General features: G+C 37.2%; 1 protein-coding gene across 1 annotated transcript in view; it reads left to right on the top strand.

Moving 5' to 3' along the window:
- Nucleotides 1–369: 369 nt before the first annotated feature.
- TM6SF1 (transmembrane 6 superfamily member 1) overlaps nt 370–11,839 on the top strand; it is a gene marked incomplete at its 5' end in the record, with an annotated part of 18,488 nt that continues 7,018 nt past the window's right edge. The window contains 6 exons of the mRNA XM_010072662.1: nt 370–473; nt 1,770–1,867; nt 2,840–2,943; nt 3,814–3,896; nt 5,291–5,412; nt 9,609–9,713. Of these exons, the coding sequence (XP_010070964.1) occupies nt 370–473; nt 1,770–1,867; nt 2,840–2,943; nt 3,814–3,896; nt 5,291–5,412; nt 9,609–9,713 (616 nt within the window). The remainder of the gene's footprint in view (nt 474–1,769; nt 1,868–2,839; nt 2,944–3,813; nt 3,897–5,290; nt 5,413–9,608; nt 9,714–11,839) is intronic.

Here is an 11,839-nt window from a genome sequence, read left to right as displayed (position 1 = left end):
TTTGTGACTTTCACCTCTCATTGGCCTTTAAGTTTTCCATCATTTTTGTTTATTTTTGCAGATACCAGTATGAAAACTGATTTTAGTCAGACAAATCTAGACTCCTGGATATGTTGTTTGTCTAGCTATTTTTGTATTTTCTTTTTTTAGATGATCACATGTGAAAAGACAGGCACATAAATTCTGCAAAAGTATAAAATGAGTAGTATGACAGCCTATGGGATGGACTTTAGAACCAGCCTTTTAAAGTATTAAAAGTTACTTTAAGAGTATGTGCGTTTGAGGACAGCTGGTAAGAAAAGCTGAAGAAGCAAAATTCTGTCTCTTTCTCTTTCTTTTAAATTCTTTTTCTTTTTAATACTTTTACAGTTCCTGGGCAATCGTTGCAGTTGGATTGCTGGTTCTGGTTTTTATTGCTCTGTTGGCTCGTGTTCTTGTCAAAAGAAAACCACCAAAAGACCCGCTGTTTTACGGTATGTCGTCATAACAGCGAAGCTAAATTCAGAAAGTGTTTTTTAATATAAATTATAATATATGACAGTTATTTCAGGCATGGTTTCCCAACCCAGTCTGCTGAGATGCTAAGGAGCCAAGAAAGACTGGAAAAAAACGAGGAGAAATCATGCTTCTTGTGAACCTTTGTCCCCAGCTTAGGGACAAGCCAGACCTCCTGTATGAAAAGAATAACAATAACACTCGAGTTGGGCTGTGAAAGTGTTTGAAATACGGACATACCTGCTCAGATAAGATCCTCCTTGTAGCAGCACTTAGGCACCACAGTAGACCTGTCAGGCATATCTCTTCCTGAGTGGACTCATTTAGGATTTTTGGATCTTTTGGATCCATGGCCTCCATGGCTTGGTTCTTCCTATGATTGAATTACATAATTCTCCTACTTTTATTAGGCTTCTGTGTTAACTCACCTTTGTGATATATAAGAAAGTTCAAACCACCCCAACTCTTGGCTCAGGCTGTCTGCAGACTTGGGCAAACATTTCTATATTGGTACTTGGCCACAAAAGAAGAGAGATATTGATTACCTTTTGAAAGGAAACCTTACATCTAGATTATCCTATAGCAAAAATCTAGAAGAAAAAACACTGCCCTTTCCTGAAATTTTACAAGATGGGCGATAGGCAAAGCGGCGTACAAACCAATTGTATTTGTTCTGTGTCTTCCTCCTCATCACAACTCATAGGCATCTGTCCCCAGTGTTCTGTGTGAGGCCAGTAACTCTCAGTTCACACTGAAGTCAAAGGAAATAAATAACATAAACCTAGCACAGATACATTTCCTGTCTCAAAGGAGTGACTCGCTAACTTGCCAGATAGGCCTCCTATGGAGTGCTGTGGCTAATGCAGTTTGCTTGCTCACCTCCAAAAATGGCAAGTCACATTTCCCTCTCCTCCTCCTTTTTGTTCTTTCTTCTTTCCAAGAGATGATTACAGTCAAGGTTGTCTACTTCGTGTGACCAAGATTTTTGGAAGGCTACATGCAGATGCTGATTTTCCATGTAGGCTGTGCCTACAGCCCTACAGAATTTCACATTCCTAAGAAAAGCTTCCAAAAAAATTTGATGAATAACCACTAATTAAAAAGCATTAAGCTATGTGAGAAAATCATATTGTATGCTAAATATCTGTGACCTCAAAGTAGATGCATCTAGTTCAGCAGATCTCTGCCTAACTGAATTTACTGGACTGTGAAGTAACCGTGTGATTCCAAGTCTTTCATTAATTTATTATTTTTTTTCCTTTATATTATTACAGTTTATGCTGTATTTGCCTTTACCAGTGTAGTGAATCTGATAATTGGACTGGAACAAGATGGAATTATTGATGGATTCATGACTCATTACTTGAGAGAGGTAAACAATTGTTTGGCTTACAAATCTAAACAAAATCTTTACTATAAATAGCTTATGACAGTATTTTTCACAGAAAAAACAGCCACTAACACATTGAAAAGAGTCACCTTGAATTTGGTCCTTGACCTATTTCATTATTGTTATGGACAAAACCTTCCTCACTTGAATTCACTGATTAATTTGGAAAAAATAGCATACCTTTCAAGCTCCAACATTGTTTCATTTAGTTGAAGTAACACTGTTCTGTATTAGCTTCTGTGGGAACTGAATAGACTGTACACGTTTGCAGGAAGCCATAGATACTCAGCGCTGAGGAGTGGATGAGTATTGCAGTACTTCCATGTGTCACCAAGAAGGAAACAAAATTGCTCCTTTATTTTTGCCTCATCACTCTACTAAAAGGAATTAAAGTAGAGTTAAAAAATGATGATGCCAGATACCTAGTCAGCAGAATCTGTTGGCTGCTGAATACCAACATCCACCAAAAATAGCTCAGTAAGAGCTTGATATGAAAGTCACTGAAGTCACTGAAAAATTTCCATGAACTTTAGCATGAAATAAGTTGGATCTTACAAGGTTATACTTTGTCATCAACATATTCAATACTGTTGTAGAGCTCTAGGCTGGCTAAATATATCTTTATTTGTTCCATGTTAAATATATCTTTATTTTGTAGCTTCTATGATTAAAATATGGAAAAGTAGTATTTCCGTAATACAGCAGAACAATGCTGACAGTCATACATAGGAGTTTTCTCTTTCATCTTGCACTCTATTGTGCATCTGTAACTGATTTAATTATACCTGATCCTACCTGAATCAAGTTTGTGCTTGGAAATGTGTATTGTCAAAAACTGTATCCCTGGAGTGGAAGAACAGTTACTTTTCTGAAATGGTTTCCTGCTATTCTTTACTAATAAATTGTTATTCTGCTTTTAATCACTGTATCTTTTTTAAAACAAACGTTCCCTAGGGTGAGCCATATCTGAACACTGCGTATGGCCATGTGATCTGCTATTGGGATGGCTCCGTTCATTATCTGATGTATCTGTTGATGGTGGCAGCTATTGCATGGGAGTAAGTCATTTTGATTTATTACCGTTTACTTTGCTTGCACTCTCATATAACCTACAAAGGGCTTTCTTTTCTCTGCAGTACTTAGATTTTTCTGTCAGGACTGTTTCATGTCTTAGGCCAAAGCAACACTATTAAAATTTTGTTACTTTCAGGAACTGAAACCTCACCAAGTTACACTATCTCTCAGCAAAATAAGACCAGCAAATCCACTGAGTTGTAGTCTTCCTCCTTCACTCTGCAGCAGAGAGCATAGCTCTGCTTTGTGTTAGTTAAAAGGAAAGCTTAAAGAAGATGCACATGAAAACCATGTGTGTAGAACCTTTTGTTAAAATAATAACATATTTGTGATAGGAATAATGTATTGCTTAGCATGATGATGTTCTCTCATCCATTTTAGAGAGCACCATGGAGTTTAAGAGAAAATGGTTATTTCTAGAGGTTCTTATGTTTCTTGCTGTTGAATGAAGATCTTGAGAAAAGAAGTACTTAAATTCCAGAGGCTAATGTACCCACTTGTAATAGAAGCACTGCCAGACTGAAATTAATTATTAATAATTATTTGATAGCTTGTACGACCTGTGATGTACAAAATCAAGCAGTCAGCCTTCAGATGAGTGAAACATAACAGCAAATAACTAAGTATGCACAAATCCTGTACTGTTCATGTAATACCCTTCTCACATGAATGCAGGATTTCTCCATAACCCCCTCTCAGAGGCAAGAATCCTCTGTTGACTTGTGGGGCAGATTTTAAGACCTTTACTTACTAAGATACAACCATGCCGATCAGTATAATATTTGAGGGTGATTTGGAGTAGTGGATTTTTTGTGATGGCGCAATAATTATGACTTGTTTCCTTTCTTAAACAGACAAAGCTATAGAACCATTGGCCTCTACTGGCTAGGTTCCATCATCATGAGCATCATTGTCTTTATGCCTGGAAACATTGTGGGTAAGGACATAATTTATATGACTTTTTCCTGTGAAGCATTTTCTAAATTCAGCATTAGGCTATCTGTATTTTACTACAGTATTGGTTCCTTTCTGCAATAATACGAAAGAGGAATTTTAGGAATATCAGTAAAGAGATGCAAAGTAATTCAAAGTTTAAATATGAGGAGGGGAAGATGGAGACCAGGAAAAAACCCCAAACCTTTCAATTTTCATTGTTCTCAAGGAAAAAAAAATATTTTGTATTACCCATAAAGCATTCATCCAAACTAGGTTTAATTTAAGCAGGGAGACAATAATTGTCTTAGTATCATAAAAATATAAATCTTATTTTGCATAAAATTTACTTAATAGTCTGACTTTCAAGCAGTTTACAAGAGGCAGCCAAATCACCTTTAAAAGGGAAATCTGGAAGTTATTCTATTTTCAAACTAAATGTAACGTTTCTAGATTTCTAACATAAATCAATGCATAGCTGTGCTGCTAGAGGCTGAGCGTTGTAACAGAAGATTTTACATCATTATTACTTACAGGTGGTCCTTTAAGAGTACTACCTCCCTCAATTAAAGATTTCCTTTTTAGCAAAGCTTAAAATTGATGCAAAGTTGACAAGTGTTCAACTGAGAAAAATGTTCATGTGTCTAAATCCTGTAGACAGCTTTAGAAAAGTTCGCTACACTTTTTATGACAGAGGAAGAGTATTCATGGTGCAGCCTGGGGCCAGTCCAGTTCCCTCCTTTGTAGATGTACACGCACCACAGAGAAAATGGTCAGCAGATTTAATGTGACAATATCTCTTCTTCTTTCCTCTAGGGAAGGCTGAGAAATTTGTTCTCAAGAGCATGCCTTCTGCCTTCCTTTCTGACATAGAGAGTAGCCAGTGTAAAAGACACAGTTTTTCCTGATTTACCTGGGCTGAGGATAGCTCTCTGAATTTATGTTTTGTCCTCAAATATTAGCACAGGCCTGGAGGAGAAATCAGGACTTTGGAAAACAAATGCAATATCAGATCTTAAAAAATGTATACATTCCTTTTTTCCAATTTTTAAAGAATGATGTCTCCATCTGAAGTGCAGGTTTCATTAAGAGATTTCAAAGCTGTCCCATCCTATAGGATTACCTACTGTAGAGCGACAGAGGTGGTTTCCTGTCCCCGCAAAACCCCACGAATATCCAAAACGGCTTCCTGTCTGATAGGCTCTGTGTCACCTGTGACGCTGCCGCTATTGAGCACATGATTTTCAGCAAGATGTGTGTTGCTTTAACGGTGATTTCTAATGTTTTATGTTTACAGTACCATGGCTGCTGCAGGTTTGATATTACACAGGATATTTTTAAACTCTTCTGCAACACAGCTTATAAATTCTCATACTTCTTATAATTATTTTTTAACAGGCAAATATGGAACAAAAGTGTGTCCTGCTTTTTTCTTAAGTGTACCTTATATTTGCCTTCCCATATGGGCTGGGTTCCGAATTTATAACCAACCTTCGGTGACTCACGACACTCCAGTCAAGGTAATAGTTCTGTATTTAAAGTGTTGGCTACTGTTAGGAAAACTGAAATATGCTTGCTGTTTCTACTGCGTTTTATAGGTCCCTTGGTGAGTGTGGAATGTACTGTAACTGTTCACTGTTATGACAATTGCTGCTGGCTGTGGAGACACTGTAAAAATATCTACACTGCAGGACCATTTCATTATGGTGGGATAAAGAAAAAGCAAAAGAATATCATGTTTAGAGTAAAGAACTCATTTCTAGGTGTAATTCTCTATCTATTCAGTTTGTTTCAATTTCTTGGCTGATTAAAATATACCAGCTTCATAAAGCACTGCAAAATCCTTATAGAAGCTCTGCAGGAAAGTATTCTTCTGCAGATGACTTACAGATTTCATGTAATTTAATAATGTTTTGTATGTGCATTCTGCAATATTAGATTTTATAGGTAAGACATTCATTAATTGATATGAAAATTATTTACACACTTTTTACTTCTTATTAAAAAAATCTGTAAAAATAATGTTTACTTAAAACTCCTTAGACCTTTGCCTTTGAATTTAATAACTGGCCTGTAATAAGATTGAGCAATCAAAACATCCAATAATAGTTTATGCACTTTTTTTTTTTTAAATATCCCTGCAGTACAAAGCACAGAACAGATCTTTAACTCTTTGTTGCTATAAGCAAGCCAGTTTATTGCCACAGCACACCATATCAGTTGCAAGTAGCATAATCAGTTAATATTTTTGCATCACAAGAGCTCCTGAGTTTCAGTCAGGTTCATTCTGTAACTGCAACAGACACAGAGGAAGGAGTTAGTTCCTGTTCCATAGCTAGTAGGCAGGCAGTGTGCACGGGGCGTAGCCTATGGCACAGAATAACAGCAGATGATGCACTGACAGGTTTTCCCAGAAATGTATGAAAGATAGCATTCAGCCATGCATCCGTGATTCTTCAGTAGGAAAGAGGGGTGTAGACAGATGTTCAACCTCATGATGTTTGAAGAACTACTGCAGAATCAGCACTTTTAGGGCAAATCACTATGAAAAGCAAACTGAGGGCGACTTCAGGTGCCAAACCCTCTTCTACCCTCCTGTATAGGCTTACAGGAAACCACATGTCCCATCCCAAAGCAATTTGAGCTGATTTACTTAAAGGCATCAGTAATTCTGGCTAAACTTCCTTGCTCAGGAGGTCACAGAAAAAACCTGGGACCTCATACCCTTCCTAAGTAATTTCTTTTTTAGAAGTCATATTTTATCTTCACAGCTAATTTATGCTTCATAGCTGAGTATAAATACATAGGCTCAATAACTGTATACCTTAAAATGTCTTTAAATCTTAACACGACTACTCAGGAATTTTTCTTATTTTTATATCGACTCTCTCAGTCCTAAATTAGGTATTGTTTTCAGTAAATAATTGTGTAATGCTACTAATCAGTTAGCTAATCATTGTAAGTCCTGAAAATATTTATTTCTCTTTCAACAAATCATTTGCAATTAGCTGTAAAATTAAACTTTTTTTAGCTATCATTATTCAAAGTTGGTCTTAAAAATGCAGGAAGAAAATGTAATAATGCTTTTAAACATGATAGTGCAAGTATATAGGAAAAATACTTACATGAAAGCAATGGAAGCAAAGTATATTCTGTTGGCCAAGGTATTAATTGGTATATTATTATTATAAAGCAGTTAGTTAAAAAAAAATCACCATGGGGACAGAGAAGAGGTAATCAAGTTTTGGGTGTTTTCTAATAGAGGTGGGTGCATAGGAGGGAAGTGGATTTATGCCTTCATTTAGCGTCAAACCAACCTGTGCTGCAGAATTTACAAAACCCATCAGATTTATCTACAAGTATATCAGCTCAGAAAAGGTCTGTGTCATTTAAAATTCATTAAAAGAATTAATAGACATAAATTCAGATTTGCACATGAATTCTGAAGGGACTGACTTCTATGGACAGCACACAAGATTATCCCCGATTCCTTAAAACTGGTCATCTCAGAAGCCTCTCAGAAGCTATGGAAAATAGCTTTTTCCTGGAAGTGAGAGAAATTGCAAAGCGTGCCTACACACTTCCTTGCTACACAAAAGAAACAGCAGAGTTGGCGAGATCTGCGCAGAGTTCAGTGTTGGTTGCAATAAATGGGAAACCTGTGCCAGGTCAGCTCTACTCGGCCAGTGGACTTAACGTAATTCATTTTAGCATGTATTGAGGTGACTTCGCTACGTTAAAAAGAAGGGTAAGGCAAGATTACTGTGTAGCTGAGGGCTGGCGGCAAAGTGCATACCGTCTTTCAAATTCTTGCTTCTGCTTTTTTTTTTTAAGCTTTACATTTTCATTCTGTTTGCATAAATGTAGACATTGAGAAAAAAGGTGTGAGTTATCTGTACCTCGGCAATTTCACAAATTTGTACTGCACCAAAGGTTGTTTTCACTAATACTGGCTTTGTCTCCAAAACCTCTAAGTACTATTGTAGCTTTGTGATCCCAGTAAATATGCACATTTATTTAATATACCATTTGAAAGGATGAGGGATGCCTATATATATATATAAAAAAGATTCACACTTAGCCAAAAGTGGAAAGAAAATATATCAAGCCTCAAAGTTTCCATTATCCTTAGGTAGTCTACATCTGAAAATGACTTGCAACTCAGCAGCCCTGGGAGGCCTTTGTCTTTCATAGGAATAAATATTAGAATGTAGATATTCTTTGCAGGTAATGTTATAAACATTCCTACACTACTTTAAATACTGTAAAGTGGCACAGGCCTGGGTCATAATTACCATATTGCCAAAACAGACCTATTACTTGTGTTTGAAAAACAAAAAAAGCTGTCACTTTTTTCTTCTGAAAAAGATCCCTTAAAAGAAAAAACAAAATAGCCTTATTTTTGTTAAACTACAATTGGGATCTTGCAGTTTTTACTCAGGAATTGTGCTTGCAAGATTGGTTCTCCTGTTTCAATAACATTATTGTGAGTATCTTGGTCCCGAGTGCTTTTAACTCTGCCTCTACATCCTAATTATTGTTTTGTGTGCTTTGGAGACAATTCCACAAGTGTGTAACAGGAAGGAAATCAGGTTTTTCTTTTGCTGTCTGCATGCCAACACACAGCTAATAAAAAGGAAGAGGAAATGAGCAACACCTAAATGGGGAAGTTTTCCCTCTGAGCTGCAGAAAGATACTCTGATGTGCTTATGATCTTTTCTGTGACTACACAGTGCTGAAAGTCTACCTCAAATTATTTCCGTGGGTCTTGTAAGTTTTACTGTGTAGGCAAAGAGGTGACTTTGGTTCCTCCAAGCCATCTTCCACATTAGATATCTAGATGGCCTCTGCTACCGCAGTGTGAACCCCTCGCACCTGCCCACGTGGTGCAGCGGGAGGATTCCTGGTCTGAGGCTGAGGAAAGGAGGCACTGAGCAGATCAGATCCAGATGCAGAGAAGTGTTTCAGTGCCCATCAGAGGAATACGTAGCATACAGTAATAAAAGAATGAAAGGAGGATTTTGCACATGCTCCATATGCACGCACACACTTCATTCTCTCTTTTTGCATTACATATTAAGTATATTATTTGCTCACTGAACACAGCAGAAAACTCAACTGGCCCCATAAAGTTTTATTTTATGCCAGTGCTATTCCATTGATCTCAATAGTGCCCCAGGCTGCTGAAAAGCAGCATTCACTGTCAGTAATGAGATGGAGCATCATTCTGCTGTCCCTCCAAACAGTCCTTTGACAAAGTGCATTGGATTCAACTTCAAACATTTGAGACAAACCTACATTTCCAAAGCTTTTCTACATAGGGACATTCAGGGAAATTAATTCATTCTGATTAACAACAGACACAACTTTGAAGAAGTTAGTTATGCTGTTTTAAAGCCTTGTTAGAGTAGTGTTAATTTGATTTAGGTTGCTTTGAGAGTAAACTAATCTGTATTGAAATGTCTTTAGTTGGATCCATCCATTTTTAGAGTTTATTCAAACTGTTTCCTCACTGCGTCCTATGAAGTCTGAAGTCACCTTTTTAGATGTCAAATTTTTCTGTCCCTGACATCAGTGGATAAACAGGGTAATGTCACTGAGCACTAACTGCTTCTATCATAGTGTTTCACTGCTTCACCCTTCTTGTAGTGACTGATCCGGAGTTAAACACATGTCACGTGGAACCGGGATGTAGTTGTTATGTTCTGTGTTGCAGGTGGTTCAGGAAGTCCAGAAGAAAGGACTCTTAAGACGACCAATAGATTTAATGTTAGCTGCATACCTCATTCTAGCAACGGGGTTTTGCATATTTAGGGGCATGGTAAGTTGAAGATATTTTAATATTCTGGCATCTAATTTTCAGACAAACTTAAATTTGAAATAATTGTGTCTGTGTGAAAAAGTACGTATGTTTTGGTAAAGGGAGATCCTGTGACTCTCAGGGTTGGAATAGGCCTTAGGTATGTGTAAGATGCTGATTATTTATGATAACTAGTGGTGCTTTGCTTCTCCATTTTGTCCTGGGTAAAGTATTTTTTTCAAAAGGAGGTGCACAATCACAAGAGTAAACAGCATCCCAACTGCAGATCAGGATGACCTAAAACTGTTTTCATTGGTCTGGTGTTACATCTGTGGCCAAGAACACAGAGACAAACCAACTAAATTAAATCTGTATTCATGTTTTTCTAAACAGAGATGCATCGTTAAAATTATATAGGAAACCAAGTTAATTTACACTGCATGAGCTAGAGGAGAACATTTCCACCTGGGGAAAAAAAAAACAAAAAAAAAGATTTATCCATGTTACCTGAACAACACATGTTGTTTCTACTTACCAAGAGCTGATTTTTTTTTTTAATGTGTGCTTTTTAAGCATAACTGATTGAATTAAAATTGCTAAAGGAATGAATCTGTACTGGAAATGCTTAAAGTAGATAAACCCAGGAGTAGATAAATCTAGTTCTTTGTCAGCTCTACAGCACTTTCTGTCTTAAGCAGAAGGGAAGTTGTGTATCGTTCCGTGATCAGAGCTCAAATGTTTAGGTGTCTTAGACAACTGCCTGCTTGCTTAATCTGTAGATCTGATTCTGTCTAGAATAATTCAAGTAAGAGGTGATAAGTACCCAAGCAACATTTTATTTACCTAGCTCAGGTTGTCCTTCTGTAGTTCTGCTGCTCACATTACTTGTCATCTGCTGCTGTATCTCTAAAAACTGGCCTCTCAAAAATATTTTTTCCTCTAACTTGTCACAGACTGCTTTATTTCTTATAGATCAGACTATAACAGAGTGCCACTGCTACAGGTTAATCAGCTGTTGTACCTGTAATTTCGCTGTGGGAAACGTTAATCTCATGCTTTAACATCTAACTTGGATCTGCAATCCCACATTTTAATTTCGTAGAGGAGTATTTCTGTTGATTTTAAGAGAGTGGTCATTTCCTTACGTATTTCCTTTACCAAACAGAAACTGCTTACTGGCCTTAATTATACATATAGAGATCAACTGAACATCTCTGTGTAAGCTGCAGTAACCATGATTTTGTGAAAAAGCTAATAAAACAATCCATTGTAGTCCACTCAGACCTGCTTCTTGGGTGCCCATGTTGGAAAAGAACAGGGAGGAATATCCACTATTGGTAAATCTTTGCATTTCCTTCTCAAAGTCACACAACAAATACATGTCAAATTAAGTTGTACACAACTTACTGTTCTGTCCTGTAACTCAGGCATTAATGATGCCTCGCCATAAAACACTTCCACTGCCAGCTGCTGACACAGATTGCTAACACATTTTAGAATGGGATTTTTTTTTTGTACTAGTTTTATGTACTATGAAAAGGAGCTACTTTTGTGACTGGGTCTCTCTTCATGTTTATTGGGAAATTTGTTCTTGCTGTAGCAATGTAAAAACCAATAATCTCTCCTTTGCTACTCTCTTAAAAATTACTATTAAGTGACACCTGTCTCTGCATTGCTCTCCACTGCTACCTTGCCACAATGCAACTCTTTTCTTGCACGACGTTCATAGCTTGCTATCCTAAAATCGGGTGGTTAAGCTGAAGTTTGCACTGTTTGAGCAAATTTCCATTGGAAAGTTCATCTGCTGGGATCAAAGTCTGTTTATCAGAACAAATCAATAGCAATTATACTTTTACTACAGCATAGCCAACCGACTGAACTATCTTCCAGTTAAAACCCTTAAAGCAGGCTGTCAGCATTTCCTCGCAAACCCTCTGAGCAGGAGCTGAGAGGAGGCTGCATTTCAGCTTTTGAATTGGTGACCAAATGGATCCCCTTTGCAATAGACCTTGAGCGAGCCCCCAGGGTAGCAGTGCTGCAGGCCACTAGTGAATCTTTAGGGATGGTAACAGATGTCAGGTTAGCTCATTTTAGAACAAATTCTTTGTTCACGGGAAGTTTTAAAAATTCTTCTTAGATTGCTCTGG

Source organism: Pterocles gutturalis, unplaced genomic scaffold, assembly GCF_000699245.1.
Source record: "Pterocles gutturalis isolate BGI_N339 unplaced genomic scaffold, ASM69924v1 scaffold23232, whole genome shotgun sequence".
Classification (NCBI taxonomy): domain Eukaryota; kingdom Metazoa; phylum Chordata; class Aves; order Pterocliformes; family Pteroclidae; genus Pterocles; species Pterocles gutturalis.
The sequence above is the reverse complement of the archived record's forward strand: the minus strand, read 5'-3'. Positions and strand labels throughout refer to the sequence as shown.